At 35.6% G+C, this 17,286-nt stretch overlaps 1 protein-coding gene across 1 annotated transcript; it reads left to right on the plus strand.

Annotated features, from left to right (window-relative positions):
* The first annotated feature begins 13,527 nt into the window (after positions 1-13,527).
* LOC104883943 (FBD-associated F-box protein At4g10400) lies at positions 13,528-15,378 on the plus strand. The gene has a single exon (XM_019247485.3). The coding sequence runs from the start codon at positions 13,725-13,727 to the stop codon at positions 15,249-15,251; it is 1,527 nt and encodes a 508-aa protein (XP_019103030.2). The 5' UTR covers positions 13,528-13,724; the 3' UTR covers positions 15,252-15,378.
* The last annotated feature ends 1,908 nt before the right edge of the window (positions 15,379-17,286 follow it).

The following is a 17,286-nucleotide window of genomic DNA, read 5'->3' on the forward strand; positions in this document are numbered from 1 at the left end:
CGGCTCATATTCTAAAGTAATCTTGCATTGTCCATAATATTTGATAACAAAATTATCCCTGCTGTTCATAATTTTACATTTTAATATATGGCACTAACAATTTAAACCCAAAAGCATCCAAAGCATATACTATAGTATAATGTAAACCTTAAACTTACAAACCTATCCAATAGAAAAATTTGGGGATTATAGAAGAGAAAAGGATTACGATGAATCCCATAAAAGAGCAGACTAATCCATGTCATCAATAAGCTTGGAGCCAAAAAATAGGCAAAAAATAGCAACCTCTCCAGGCATAAATACTCCCGGTAACAGAAAATCAATAAGCTTGGAGCCAAAAAATAGGCAACAATAGCTCGATCCATGATATTAATACAGAACAAAGTCATAACTTGCAAGTGATTGCACAACAATGATAATAATCAGCCCCAAATAATAAATCAAATTCAGGCACATAGAGTCATTTGGCATGCATCATATGTTCATCCCTGTTCATTAAAAATCATTGCAGGTTTATCACTTATGCCTTTGTTAGACTACAGAAGTCAAACATATCAGCCAATGGCAAAAGTAACCAAAGAGTGGAGTTTCGCTCGAGGAGATGCAAAAGGAAAGGACTTCATATATCATAGTAACAAGTTTTAGACATGATCAATTTCCTCTACATCATTAGTAAAGTAAAGTTGATACATTTAGCCTTCAAACTATAAGGAGAATCGATTCCAAACGGTAATCAGAAACTAATACAGGACAATGTACTCTGATAAGAGAACATGGGAGTAAGAGATTCCAAATGCCATGCATTTGTTTATATGGGAATTCATTGCACAGTTCAATCAGTGTGTTAGCATCTTAGTCAGTGTATGAATATAATTCATCAGCAGCTATGCAAGCCAGAACTTATCTTCTTGAAATAAGTAGAACAAAACACATCACTAAAGTCTCACTAGTTTTAGAGGTTCTTAAATTACTGGTGAACATACTAATTCCAAAATGTTAGTTCTTTATAAAACATTCCATACCCTGGAAAATTTTAAAAGACATTTAGAGTTGGGGAGGTCAGAGGTGGCGGTTGTATTAGTGAGTGCTGCAAAAGGCAAAGTTGCCTAGATTGGGGAGGTGAAGTTGGGATGGCAGAATGTGGTATAAAGTGTGCAAAGGGTGATCAGGTGGTTGTGGCGGCTTGGTGTGTGGACTGGAAAGACGACTAGAGAGAAACAGAAAACAAGGGGACGGAAAAAAGAATTAAAGATAGATTTATGACTACATATGATAAATTCCGAAGCATCTAGACATCAGCTGTTTTGTTGTCTTCTTCTGGATCAGACTTTGCTTTTGTGTTTTTTCTTTCCGGGGAGTAACTGTTTCTTGTTTTTACGGAGCTATAAGATCCACGCAATAGCAAATACAATGTTTGAGGCTGTCAAATTATATAAATATCTAATATTAATGACCTACAGAGAGAGGGAGGGGGAATGGGGGATCTAGTTGCTTAACCAAAAAAATCATAAATTCTTTCTGTATCATGTTCTAGACATTAGTGCACAAGACTTCAGGATCATGTTGAACATGGGTACCTGGGCTGACTGGAACTCATATCATAGAATAGTCCGTTAATTTTCCATCTCCATCTTTTGGTTAGCCAAGTTGACCAGAGTAGAAAGTAGAAACTAAGGAAGTGACTAATTTGTGATGGAGAGAGAATTATAAATCAAGCAATGAGCATATTGTATTCAAACCTCATGCTCAACTAATTGGGCTTCTGGCCAACCCATCACAACAATACAGACAACACAAGTGTCCAGGTTAAGTATTTCTACTAACTAAGCACTTAAAGTTCATTAAGATTCATCTATTTAGTTTTAAGTTAAAATATTTAACTACGAGGCCTTCCTGACACAAATAAGATCAAGAATCTCTTCAACGATTCATGACTTCGCTTCATTCTGAGGCCAAACAAATTTGACTAAATATTATGCATATAAGATAGTCCAAGGAGATAAGTAATCACATTTCTCAGTTTTCCCCTTCTCTTTTTTCTTTTTTTGTTTGAGAGGAGGGGGGTTACTAGTAGACTTTAAAATTTTCATATAGTGGCAACGAAGCCAACAAGCAAATTTATGCTTGATACAGTCATACTTTACTATATCACATAATTCTTGACGCATAAAATAAATACTGTATGATTTACTTGCCTAACTTTATAGAGGGACAAGGATTTTCCAAGTATCAAAAATTCAAAGTAGCGAATCTAATACACTTTATACACAAATATTAGATTCCACTAGTGTGTATAAGTATAAAAATGAGAAAGATGTTGCTATCTTGATCCTTCAACATACACATTCTCATGATGAATACACATAAAAATTGACAGAGAAGAAATCTTTTAGCCAGAAAAACTTTATCAGATGAACAATTAACACAAAGAATAATCTCCCTTAATCAACGTCAAACCCTTTATTCCCTATATGAGTTATGATGGAGACTATATTAGATGAACAATTCGCACAAAGAATATACTTCAATAATCCCATTTCATGAACGACTTCATTCCGATGAAAATTCTGAAAGAAGCAACCCTAGAAAGAAAAGTTCATTCCCATGAAAATTCATTTACTACAAGCGAAAACTCAATGGTGAGTTTTTCCACTCATTTACATATCAAGTTTCTTCATTGAAGTGATGTTACATGGGTAGACTTTTAGGACTTCTTACTATCATCAGAGAACAGTAAATGGATTAAATTGTAAGTTTAATCCTATTGACATTGAAACAGTACTTGTTTTCAAGAGGTAGGTTTCATGTATATCCAATTTCACACAAGTTTTCTTGTGATCTTGCATTTCAGAGATCAATCAAAAGCAGATACAAGTCTTTAAAAGAAGTAAAGCCGAAGTCATAGAAAAGCTGTGAAACTACTAAAACTCCTCTCTTGCATAAATAAGGGCCTAAGATGTGAGTACAGAACTCATAATCCTATACATTTATCTGGGACATCATATAGAAAATGCACGTTCAAATAGGCTATATGAATTGATAAGCTAGATGCGAAGATTCACAAGAAATGTAGAAATGCAGAACTCAATTCAGATTATCTGATTATAACAAACCCTTAAGGAAACTCCCCCCTTACCCCCTTTGCAAAAGAAAAAGTAAGCAGTTATACATGCTGGGCTACTATGTTAACAGATAATAAGCACAATCCAGATGAAATTTTAACTATTGAACTAAATTTATCATCATTAATGTAGCCAAAACTTTGAAAACATTGCCAATTTGTCACGTAATATTCATGATAAGAAGCATACCCTTAATTATTTAAAAGTACTAAACTTTTTATTTAAAAAGCCCTAAATTTCATTAAACGAACCTGAATTTCCTTAATCAAGTGTTCAATTCTGTCAGCCCTAATTGATGAAAGGTTGAGGACAAAGAATCAAGAGACAATTTCGTGAATTTCATATTGAAATCTTACAAATTCAAGAAAAAAAGAATTATTCGCAACAAATTCAGAGTGAATTCGCAACAAACCTAGATTTCGATTGATTCGCAACAATCCTTAGCCTACTGAAGATGATTATTCACAACAATCCTTGGCCTACTTAAGACAATTATTCGCAACAAATTCAGAGTGAATTCGCAACAACTTCAGAGTGAATTAGCAACAATATTTTTCGCGCAGCTTCAAGACTGATGAGAGGTAAGAGAGATAAAGAATTCAATGGAAAGTCGAAGATGCAGAAGAAAAAAAGGACAAGGATTACAGAGAGAGACGACGAGATTACCTGAGAATTCACACACCGGTGAAGGAATTGAGAATAATCCGGCCAGCGCTGATATTTTGGTGTCAGACGTGGATCGAGTACTGGGGAGTTATTAGCAGTGCGGTTTTAATGCATGGGATAATTTTATTTAGTTTGCTCCTCCAAATTTTTGAGCGCGAGAATTTATGTTTAATGAAAATTGAAGTCCATTATAGCCATTTATAGGCAACACGTAATTTTTGGACGCGAAAATGTGTTGTCAAGGTTGTCGACGCTTTTAGGCGTTGAGGTGAGGCGGAAATTTATTAACCCTCCCAACACCTAGACTGTGGCGTCGAGCAATAAGCGTCCCCAAAGTAAGGTTTTTCTAGTAGTTAACGTCTGATAGTGTTTTAGCTCTTTTAGCCGGGAAGGGACCATTAGTGCTTATATAGATTGAACCACAAAAGATCCCTCCATAGTTTGGCGGTAATTGAGCATTCATTACGCCTTGGAGACAGAGTTGCGTTTTGTCGGTACCACTTTCCCAACATACTTCTATTATAGATCCAGTTGGAAGACCTCCATGTAGCAAGTTGTCTACGGAGGAACATCTTAATGAAATTGTTGATGTGTGGAACATTGTATATAAGGGGTTATATTAATTGGGTTTCAGGTTCATAGATTGGATTGATTTTGGGTTTTGGGTTGAATTTCATTTAGGTTTGATTTTGGGTTTGGGGTAGCTATTAGGGCTTTCGGTGAATGGGAGATCTAGTGAAAAGACAATTTAACATACTAGATCTATTTGGGAAAAAGTTTTTAGAATGGACGGTGGACGCCCAAATGAATCTAAAGGCCCAAGAACTGGAACATACAATTAAAGACGATGTGACAACCCAACAAGGGGATGCAACTACAACGGTCGTGGGAGAGGACGTGGTAATTACCGTGGCTGAGGGCGTGGGCGTGGACGTGGACGTGGCAGAGGCCGATTTTCCCCAAGAAATAATAATTTTAAACATTCTGATAAAAATTGGGGACAATCATCTGGAAATCAGAGACAGACGTCCTATAAAGGAAATGATACTTGCCACAGATGTGGCATGACTGGGCACTGGGGCCGCACATGTCGTACTGCCAAATATTTGGTAGACCTATATCAAGCTTCAATAAAAAAAACAAAGGAAAAATGCTGAAGCAAACTTTGTTAATGAAAACTACATCCATGCCCAGCCTTGATGTTTCAGATTTTTTTATGGATGATGCTGAAGAGAAAAAATTTTGTTTAGATCAACAATCATTAATGTGCTTAGATTTATTGCTTCAATATCACTTTCATGTATTTTTCCTTGATTATTAATAAAAATATGTATTTTTCTTATACTAATCATCGTATTTATTATTTATGAAGATATGAATTCATCAGAAGTTGGAAACAAAGAACAATGTCTCCTGGACAGTGGGACAACACACACCATATTGAAAAATAAAGAGTATTTTTCAAAACTTACAATATTCCAAGCAAATGTTAGTACAATCTCTGGGACAGCCAAGTAATTGAAGGCTCTGGAAAAGCCTGCATTATATTTCCAAATGGGACAAAATTGTAAATAATGACGCATTATATTCGAGTAAATCTCGAAGGAACCTCATAAGTTTCAAAGATGTACGTCAGAATGGTTACCATTTGGAAACAATGACGGTGAACAAAGAGGAATTCATATGCCTAACGGAGAGAAATACGGCAAGAAATACATCTATGAAAAATTGCCAGCAATTTCCTCGGGACTATATCGCATAGATATACGTCCGATTGAAATTAATATGATATCTAACCAGAAGTTAGATAATAGAAAATCATTTACTCTATGGCATGACCGATTAGGCCATCCCGGCACAGGAATGATGCATAGAATCATTGAAAACTCAAATGGACACTCTATAAAGAATGTCAAAATTCCTCGGTCAAATGAATTAACATGCTCTGCATGCTCACTTGGCAAATTGATAATCAGACCATCTATAAATAAGATTGCCACTGAATCTCCAATGTTTTTAGAAAGAATTCAAGGAGATATTTGTGGGCCTATTCATCCTGCAGTGGACCATTTCGTTATTTCATGGTATTAATTGATGCTCTACTCGATGGTCACATGTGAGCCTTCTGTCAAGCAGAAATGTTGCATTTGCAAAACTTTTGGCTCAAATAATTCGATTAAGAACTCAATTCCCAGATCATACAATAAAGAAAATAAGATTAGACAATGCTGGGGAATTTACATCCCAAACATTTAATGACTATTGCATGTCTATTGGGATTATTGTTGAGCACCCGTACCTCATGTACATACACAAAATGGTCTTGCTGAATCATTAATCAAAAGACTACAATTAATTGCAAGACCATTAATAATGAGGTCAAAATTGCCATCTACTACTTGGGGTCATGCTATATTACATGCGGCACATTGATAAGATTAAGGCCGACAGCCTATCACAAATTCTCACCATTACAATTAGTATCGGTCGAGAACCGAATATCTCACATTTGAGAATTTTTGGGTGCGCTGTACATGTACCTATTGCTCCGCCCCAACGTACTAAAATGGGTCCACAAAGAAGGATGGGAATATATGTTGGATTTGAATCTCCATCAATTATCAAATATTTAGAGCCAACAACTGGTGATCTATTTACGGCTCGATTTGCCGACTGTCATTTTAATGAGTCGGTATTCCATCCTTAGGGGGAGAGAAAGTGGACCCACAAAATATAAAATCGGAAATTACATGGAACGCATCGCAAATGTCGTTTCTGGACCCGAGAACAAATTCATGTGAACAAGAAGTCAAGAAAATTGTTCATCTGCAAAGTATTGCAAACCAATTGCCAGATGCATTCACAGATATTAAGAAAGTGACAAAGTCACATGTACCTGCTGCGAATGCTCCGGAACGGATTGAAATTCCTAATGACAATAAGGCAATTGAAAATGAGTCAATAGCACGTCGAAAACGTGGCAGACCACCCGGTTCTAAAGATTTAAAACCGAGAAAAATGAAAAGGCAAGGGGAGACAACGAACGAAATTAATATAAATCTCCAAAGAGCATGATGAAACAAATGAAAACAAAATGAAGAGAAACGTGTTCCAGAAGAAAAGGAACATGAAAGCATAGACAACAATGAAACTTCAATTAATTATGTTTCTACAAAGAGACAATGGAATCGAAAAGATGTTGTCTTGAATGAAATTTTTGCTTACTCGATAGCGGTTGAAATGACATACGATGAAAATGATGTAGAGCCAAATACAGTTGATGAATGTCGCCGTAGAAAATGTTGGCCAAAATGGAAAGAGGCAATTCAAGCAGAATTGAGATCACTTGAAAAACGTGAAGTATTCGGTCAAATAACCCAAATACCAAAAGGTGTAAAACCAGTTGGGTACAAATGGGTATTCGTGAGAAAACGAAATGAGAAAAATGAGGTTACTAGATATAAGGCAAGATTAGTAGCCCAAGGCTTCTCGCAAATGCCAGGGATTGATTATGATGAGACATATTCTCCAGTAGTCGATGCAACTACACTAAGATTTCTGGTAAGTTTATCAGTTTCGAAAGGATTGCAAATGAGATTGATGGATGTAGTGACCGCATATTTGTATGGCTCACTTGACACAGATATTTATATGAAAGTTCCTGAAGGACTAAAACTACCAGAAAATTGCATGCCCAAAGAGATGTTTTCAATAAAATTGAGAAAATCACTCTATGGGTTAAAACAATCTGGAAGAATGTGGTATAATCGTCTTAGTGAATACCTATTGAAAGAAGGATTCAAAAATAATCAAATCAGTCCCTGTGTTTTCATTAAGCGATCTAAATCAGGATTCGCGATCATTGCTGTATATGTCGATGATTTGAACATTATCGGAACTCCTAGAGAACTTGAAGCGACTGCAAATACCTGATGAAAGAATTTGAGATGAAAGATCTCGGAAAGACAAAATCTTGCCTTGGCCTGCAATGATGGAACATCTAAGAAATAGGATTTTTGTCCATCAATCAAACTATACAGGAAAATTATTGAAACATTTTTTCATGGACAAAGCCCACCCAATAAGTTCTCCAATGGTAGTGCGTTCCCTGAATGAGAAAGATGATCCATTCAGACCACGAGAAGAAAACGAAGATTCTTGGTCCTGAAGTACCATATCTAAGTGCAATTGGTGCCTTAATGTACTTGGCTAACAATACTCGACCTGACATAGCTTTTTCAGTAAACTTGTTAGCTAGATACAGCAATGCACCAACAAAGAGACATTGGAATGGAGTCAGACACTTATTACTTATCTTCGAGGAACACAAGATCTCGAATTATTCTATCAGTCGAGACCAAATGTGTCACTCATTGGATATGCAGATGCTGGCTACCTATCAGACCCACAAAAGGCTAAGTCTCAATCCGGATATCTATTCACTTATGGAGGTACTGCAATATCTTGGAAATCCACGAAGCAGACTTTGACGGCACATCATCAAATCATGCAGAATTAATTGCTCTTTATGAAGCTGGAAGGGAATGTGTATGGCTAAGGTCAATGATCAAGAATATCCAAGAAGAATGTGGGATGAAACAATAACAACAAATCCAACTATCATCTACGAAGACAAACTGCATGCATCACCCAAGTAAGCGAAGGGTACATCAAAGGAGACAGAACTAAACATTTATCACCAAAACTCTTCTTCACTCATGACCTCCAAAAGGAAGGGACGATCAACATCCGACAAATCCAATCATGTGAAAATCTTGCAGATTTATTCACCAAATCCCTTCCGGCGAAGAAATTTGAAGAATTAGTCCGAAAAATTGGAATGCGTCATCTTCGTGATGTATGTTGAATTCAGGGGGAGTATTATATGCGCTGCACTCTTTTTTCCCTTCGATCAGGTTTTTATCCCACCGGGTTTTTCCTGACAAGGTTTTTAATGAAGCAGTTGATTTTAAGCATATAAGGATACATAATAGTTGTACTCTTTCCCTAGTTATGGATTTTTCCCACAGGATTTTTCCTAATAAAGATTCTTAATGAGACAACGTCTATTATGAGTTATAAGTGGACATTCAAGGAGGAGTGTTGAGAAACAGTGGAATGAACAATTCCACTGTTCACATATATGTTGTTGACCCTTGAGTTTTGAAGATGACCTAACCACAAAAGACATAGTATATTTTATTTATGATTGCAAGGTAATTCATGCTCGAGCTAAGAGAATACTTGATTGAAGATTAAAGCGGAGAATTAATCAAGATTGAAGTAAAGATGTTCGAGAAATGAAGAATCAAGCATGGAATGAAGATTAGAATACATTAGGGTATTTATTAATCTTCTTGTTAAGGTTGAGTAAAACATGACTACCAAAAATATTTCTCACTCTCTCTCCTCCCACAAAGCCGAAAAACCCTCTTCTTCATCCTCTAAAATTGAATCACCAACACCCATGGATATTTCTCCCAATTCTTCATCAAGAATTCTAAGGAAAAGGAAGAAACAAGAAGAATCGGTTGAAATGGAGGTTGAAGAAGCTCATGCAACTAGTGAGGGGGAATCAGATGTTCCCGAGAGAGGAACAACTCGTGTTGTTCGGAAAAATTCCACGGCAACTAGGAATGTGCATGGACTTTTTATTGATGTTTCTTGGTGCAAAAAAGTAAACTTTCGTCAATTGCTTAATATGATTAAGTTTCAAGGTTGGGAAAATCTTTTTGTGAAATGTTATGGAAATAGTTTGATTCCTAAATTGATGGACGAATTTTGTGAAAACTTTTCCATGGATGAAGAAGGAAATTGTTCCACCTTGGTGAAAGGAACTCAAATAGATTTTAATGCAAAATTTTGGGTAAACTGCTTGGTGTTCCCGTGAGAGGACAACATGTTTATTTCAAGAAACAACGTGGTTCATATCCATTTTCGGACATTTCTTTTGATCAATTGATTGTTAAGTATGGTGGTCAAAAGGGAAAAACATTTCTTGATCATAATCTTCTTTCCCCTTATCACAAAATTTGTTTCACATCCTCAAGAAAGCTTTATTGCCTCGTCTTTCCAAACGTGCTCAAGTTAGCATGTTGGATTTAATTTACATTCATTGTCTTAGCTTCTCACAAACACATAAACTTTCCCTCTTTAATGATTCAACATTTGAGTCATTGCATTGAAAATGGATTTGTTGTTGGTATGGAGCTTTAGTAACCGAAATTCTACTTAAGTTTAAAGTGAAAATTTCGGGAACTCAGTCCATTGGTGTATCTACGGGAAATATGTTGAATGTGCGTGCCTTGAATAACTTGAATGTTTGTGTTGTGAATGGAGAAGTTATTAAGGGACGTGCTAATCTTGATGATGATGAGGATGATGATGTGGATGATGAAGTGGAAGAAGAAGAAGAAGAAAAAGAAGTTGAAGAGAAGAAAAATGAAAAGGCGAAAAGAAAAAGAAAGAAAAATCAAAAGAAAAGAAAATCGAAAAAGAAAAAGAAGAACTAAGAAGAAAGGGAAGAAGGTGGTTGATGAGGTGGTGAAACCGGTTGTGAAAAGCACTAGAGCTAGTCAAAGGGTTCAAAATATGAAAGTGCTTAATTTTCCTTTACTTGATGCCGAAGAAAGTTGTAGGAAGATGAAGTAAGGTGATTGATAGGGAAGATTATGAATCTAACCTACCTCCTTCTAGGGAACCGACTCCTGTTCCCATGGAAACCAATCCTCCTTTTCCTCCATCTCCACAAAAATCTGCCTCACCCTCTACCCAAGCACCACAAGATGATCCTATCCCTCCCTCTACCTCAAAACCCTCCTGTTCTGTTCCTAAAACTAAGGAAACAGGTGGTGTTCCCATTCTAGAGGAACAACCTGCTGTTCCCAAACCTAAGGAACAAACCGCAACTCCCAAGCCTTCTCAAGCTCCCTCGTCTTCTCAAAATCCTACCATTGGTTCTACATATACTCTAGCTCATGCTAGAAGGTTGGATTCTTTGTTTTCCTTGGTTATGGGCATTCGGAAGCAATGATGGAGTTTGCTACGGAAGCTAAGGATTTAAATGGGTTGGTAAAAGGGGTTATGAGCAAAGTTGACAAAGCCTTGGATGGACAACAAGAGATTATGGCTCGGCTTGGTGAACTTTCTTCCTCAATTCAAGCAATGAACTCTAGATTGTTGAAGTTGGAAGACATTGTGCTCAAGGGAAATGATACATTGGCCGAAAATCATCAAAAGTGATGGCAAAGCTTCATGATGTGGTGGAAGAAGTAGAACAACCTCCCTCTCCTAAATCATAAACTTTTCTCATTTAGCTTTTTTTTTTTTTTTTGTGTGGGAACATGAACTTTGTTTAATATTTGTGTTTTTTATCCTTCTCCTTTAATCATGCTACAATGGAACTTTTGTTTGCTTAATTCTAAGTTTGATCTTTTTGCATGTGTGCGTCTAAATGAATGGCTAATATTCTTGGATTGCGGTTTTTGAGAGTTGAATGCTTTATTTGCTTATACTAACCAACTTATTTCTTACAAGTTTGGTGGTGTGATGTGTTTAGTGAATAATATTCATCTTTTTGAAATCGTGGACTATGTTTTTGAAGATGCCAAAGGGGGAAAGATAAGGCAAATCAGAGTAAATTTTTTTTGTCATGATTATGTTCTCATATTTCGACTTTACAAAATAAAATAACGAGTCTATAATACTTAATTTAACTTGGTTACATACTTTGTTAAAATTATTTTTATATGACTTATATGTATTATGTTAAGTATATGCCTTTTGTTGCCATCTTCAAAAAGGGGGAAATTGTTGACCCTTGAGTTTTGAAGATGACCTAACCACAAAAGACATAGTATATTTTATTTATGATTTGCAAGGTAATTCATGCTCGAGCTAAGAGAATACTTGATTGAAGATTAAAGCGGAGAATTAATCAAGATCGAAGTAAAGATGTTCGAGAAATGAAGAATCAAGCATGGAATGAAGATTAGAATACATTAGGGTATTTATTAATCTTCTTGTTAAGGTTGAGTAAAAGCTTTATTAAGTTCGTGGTGAATTCTCAAAGGAACTTGGTTCTGTTCCCATGAAAGGAACAGACCTGGCACTATAGGAACAAGGCTTAGGAACAAGACTTAATAATTAGGGAACAAGACTTAAAACTAATTTAGGAACTCTAAGTGACTAATATTGTGCGCCTAAGAAATTGTGTGCCCAATATAGTTGTTAGAGTTTTTAGGGATAATTTGACTAAGATCCATTATTTTAGGAAGTTAGTTTAAGTTTGTTAGGAAAAGATTTTAAAAAGATTTTCTGATTTTAAATAACTGATTTTCAAATCTTATCTTTTTAAATATATATTTTATCTTTTATTTAAAAGATTTAGTTTTCGAAAAAAAATTTATTTCCGGTTTTTCAAAATGTTTCGGATTTTTATTATAAAAACTGTTTTCCGGTTTTATAAAAGATTTTGAAAAAGATATTTTTCTTAAAAACTAGCTAAAGTATTTTATTTATTTATTTCCTAAAATCTAGATTACACGCCTAAGATTTACTGCTACATGTTTATGTAGTTAGTGGATTTAGTGGCTTAAGTTAATTATCCTCCAAGTATTTAATTAAATTAAATAAGATTAATTATTCTCCAAGTTTGCAAAAACCACGTAATATGTTACTGCTTCTATGAAGTGAAGTAGTGGATTAGTGGATGCTTTACATGACATGGAATAATTAATTTAATTTAATTAATTAATTAAACATCATGGAGAACATGTGATAATGGTCTAAGTTAGTGGAAATCATGTCTTGTCTTAATGTCTATAAATAGGCGCCTAATTCATTTGAGTAAAATTGTGTCTGACTTTATTAGCAACAAGTGTGTCTGACTTAGTTAATTTGTCTTAAGTTATCTAAAGTGTCAGTGCCTTTCCTTAAGAGAATTCATACTTACATTAATCGAGTTTTATTACTCTTCCATTGTTTTACAAAGTGTATTTTTGAGAAAAAGGGTTTGAGTGAACTCTTGTAAGTGTGAGAAAGCTTTGAGTGAAGCAAGAGAAAGAGAAAGAGAAGAGAAGAGAAAGGACTTCGAGTGAAGTTTGAGAGAAAACGTCAGTTGTTGGGAACTGTCGTTGGGAACTTGAGTTGAGTGACTTAAGTTGAGAATCGAGAGAAAAGTAATAGGTTGTAATCAGAGTTGTTTTGGCCTATTATAGTGGAAAGTTGTTTAAAATCCCTTGTGGTCGAGGTTGTTTCTTCCTACTAGGCCTAGGAAGTTTTTCCTCGTAAAATCTCTCGTGTTCCCATTGTTTGTTCCCAAGTTTACTTTTAATTCCGCAAAAAGTAGTGCTTATTCTCTCACTATAATTCACCCCCCCTCTTATAGTGCTCATATTATACAACATATGTGAAGTCCACATTTCCTGCTTGCACTTAATGTATGTCAGGTAATTTTTCTTCCGTGTTGAAAATATTACAATTGTTCACAGTAGAAAACTTTGCTTATAAATACCATCGATATAAGAAATCAGTTTACACATCAATACGAATAACAATACTCTCTGATATACTTCTCTCTCCATATTTCTCACAACACACACCTCCTTTTTCCTTCATTTTTCTTTTTTTTTTTCTCATACCCCACTTTTTCAGAAAACTCCTTTGTAATTTTTTTTTTGCACTTTAGCCCTTACTTTGATCCATTTGACCCAAGGCCAAAACTGCTTTTGTTTTATCATTTCTCATCCATACCCTCCTAATTCAAACATTCTCCTACTTTTTCTTCCACCGACCTCACATACAGGTTACAACATTCTCTCTCCAACTTTTCTTAACCTCACATAGAACACTCTCTCCCACTCGATAATTCTCCAGACATATGTGATGTGAGACAGTGAGAGTGTTGAATTTTGCGACCGTAAAGCTTGCTTGGAAATGGCAGGTAACACACAAATCAATTGTAATGGGGGACAAGGCAATTCGAGGGACGAAACCAAAGAAGACCGACTGAGTTCACTTCCAGACGATATACTCATCCGAATTCTCTCTCATCTCTCAATATATACCGCTCTTAAAACCTCCCGATTATCTCGACGATGGCGTAACCTCTGGAAAGGATTAACCAACTTCACTTTCAGCACTCGCAGTATGAATTTCGAAGCTTTGGAAAATATTCTGCACCAACTCACTTCTCCCAACATCCGCGTCTTCGACATTTCTTTCAGGCTTCATGACGATTCCAAGCAATTTCAGTCGAATTTCAAAGCAGCGGAAAGTTGCTTCCTTCACATTCTTCGCCGCAATGTCGAGGTCCTTAAAGTTAGGTCAGATTCTTATCTTGCTGTACCAAATTGTGTGTTTAATTGCCATACTTTGGTTGTTTTGGAATTAGATGGTGAACTTGATTTCGAGCTGAAATTGGATGAGGAGAATGATTTACCTCTTGATGGAACTACTTTTAATCTCCCTAATTTGAAGAAACTTCGTTTGCGTGTCGATTCCTGTGATTATTGTTTGTTGAGGACACTTCTTAAGTTTTGCCCTCTTTTGGAAGATTTGTGTTTGATACTGGATTTGTCCGGTGGAGATCTTCTGGAAATAGTGGCGCCCAATGTAAAATCTTTGAATATAGATAATTTGGTGGTTACACCATATAGTGATGTTGTTATTAATGCACCCAAATTAGCCAAAATTAAGATATGCGACATGTGTTCATATTATAGCTTTGAAACGATTCCAACTTCATTGGTTGAAGCTTCTGTAAACTTCAGGAGTTATGACGACACAGTTTGGCAAGTTTTTGATGGTCAATATCATGGCTGGACGGTAGAGGGTCATGCTCTTGCCATGTCGAAGTTTTTTCGTGGAATGTCTAGTGTTAGCTCTTTTAAACTAAAATGCTTTGAGAATATTCATATGTTTCTTGGTTCTTCGAATGATGGGGATATGCCTGTATTCCATGATCTAACCTTTTTTAAAGCGAAGTTGGACTGTCTTGTTGGTTGGGAAGATTTGCTCTGCTCTTTACATTGCTTTCCAAACTTAATGCACCTTGAGTTGAAGATAAGTGATACTTTCTTCTGGGGTCCAAGCAGATGGTTTGCACCAATTGTGTTACCGGATTGTTTGTTAAGTAAGCTGAGGAAGATTACATTAAAGGAAATTTGGGGAATTCGTGATGAGCTTAAGTTGATAGAGTTTATTTTGAATCATGCCAATGTGCTGGAGGAGCTTTTAATTTATGTTTCTACATTTATAAAGGAACACGGAGTGAATCGACTATGGAAGGAATACAAATTTTGTGAGGCCTTGTTTAACCTTTCTAGGAGCTTCTTAACTTGCAAAATTGTGTTTTCTGGTGTTCATATTAATGCAGCAAGTGATGCCTTTGAAAAGGGATTAATCGGGTGCCAAATTCTTACCGACTATATGACAGACACAGATAGTGTGACTAGCGACTAGTTACTATTAGCTTTACTTAATGGAGTTGGATTTGTACTTTAGACATATTAATTTGTCTTGTATTTAACTTGCTTTAGTTTGTTTTGTCAAAAGAATGGTCATTGTATATCAAAGTTATTTTTATTCCCTTTTGCCTGTATGGTTATGGTGTATCCTGTACCTATCTCAGTTCAATGACCTGCATTTTAATGTTCCACAGACTGAGTTCATAATGCTGTTATTATGAGAAAAATGCTTGAATAATTTAGCATTTGATTGTGCTGTAGGGTCTTCTAGTTTGCTACTTTGCTGGTTATAAAGTGTAGTTTAGCTATGTTGCAGAAAAATAGTAATTTGTGAATGAAGGATAAAAACATTGGTAGTCAATTATAATGACAAAGATACTGAAGTAATAGTTCATGTTTCTAGGTGACGTGATTGCTAACTATGTAGAGAGCTTTTTGAATGGAGTAAAATTTCTGAGGGCTTGATTGGATTGAGGGTAATGCATTGATGGGGTAATAGAATTTAAACTAAGAAAAATAAAGGTGGTTTGGGGATGTTAAAGTAGACGAAGTGGTGGTAAAAAGGGTAATAGTTATCACGAATGCACAAACTTTTTAAAAAACTATCAGCTAATATTTGTTCAATACTATATTATGTTACTCTTCTAAATTTGGTCAAAACATCATATTTGAAAAGGTACAACGATTTGCATAATACTTGTATTGAGAAATTTTCTCTAAATGATGATCATGTTCTGTATAGATTGTTCTCAGTATTGAAGTCCTTGAGTCTGGAGATAAAATTTGATTGAGAATACCAAAATATGTTCTCTTTGCCTCTTCTTCTTCCTGTCATTTTCATTAATTGTGAATCGTGACCTTGACGCAATTTTTTCAATCTAGCTCTTTCTGAATTACTCTAGATCATGGTAGCGGTCACAATAGCTGGAATAGATTTTTAGTTTTTTCGTCAGTGCATTGCCTTAGAAACATCTTGATCTGAAATGAGTTTGGTTTATACTTGATATTCAATGATGTTCTATAAAATCATCTATGTGTATTACTTGCAATTGAATAGAATTGTTATTGCGACTTTTTTGTCATCTCTTTGATTTGGTTATGCTGTATGATTGGTTTTTTTTTTTTAATAACTAGCCAGCCACTGTCTGATTTTCTAGGCAGAATTATAGAATTTTGTTGTCTGATTGCATCTTTTAAGTGTATAATGAACCTGGTATTAGTCTTCCTATTAAATAAGATATTGGAGCCATAGGTGTATCCATATTGATCTGGTTTATTAAGGTTGGGAATGCATAGTTGGGAGCATTTTGTCCGTAAGTGTGCCGTGTTGAAAAGTTCCCATTAAAGATTTCAGTAATTGTAGTTGTAATTGTAATTGTGCATGTTTCTTTGTCTATTCCACCTCACTCTTTGATTCTGTGTTGCTTATCACATGGGCTTGTATGAATGTGAAGAAAGAAAAAGGAGAAGAGAATGCAAGGTCATACTCCTAAGTCCTACCAGTGATAACTTGGTGGATTTTGATGTTTTATTACTTGCAATAAAATTTTGATTAGAGTTAGTTTGATGAGATTAGAGACTATTTGAGAAATTGGAGAAGAAAGGGTATAGGGTGCTAGTTTGGTTTATGCGCTTAGGGCGCGACAGGACACGACACCCCGTGTTTGAGGTAAATGAAGGTGTCGGAGTAGCATTGCTCCTACCAGTGATAACTTGGTGGATTTTGATGTTTTATTACTTACAATAAAATTTTGATTAGAGTTAGTTTGATGAGATTAGAGACTATTTGAGAAATTGGAGAAGAAAGGGTATAGGGTGCTAGTTTGGTTTATGCGCTTAAAAACGTTTCTCAAAGTCCTGACTCCTGAATTTGTATTAGTTAGAATTTGTTGTTTAGATTGCTAACAGCGGCTGTTCTGTGTGCTTAAATTGTCTCAGATCCTATCAGGCACTTGACTGTTGAATTGACAAACAGTTAGTAGTTCTTCTAATCAAACTACAGATGAAAACTGAAACTTAGCTTTTCATTA

This window comes from Beta vulgaris, chromosome 8, assembly GCF_026745355.1.
Source record: "Beta vulgaris subsp. vulgaris cultivar EL10 chromosome 8, EL10.2, whole genome shotgun sequence".
Lineage (NCBI taxonomy): Eukaryota > Viridiplantae > Streptophyta > Magnoliopsida > Caryophyllales > Amaranthaceae > Beta > Beta vulgaris.

Bases quoted from the DNA above. Each gene is read 5' to 3' on its own strand.
- LOC104883943 (XM_019247485.3), top strand. From the start codon at position 13,725: ATGGCAGGTAACACACAAATCAATTGTAATGGGGGACAAGGCAATTCG.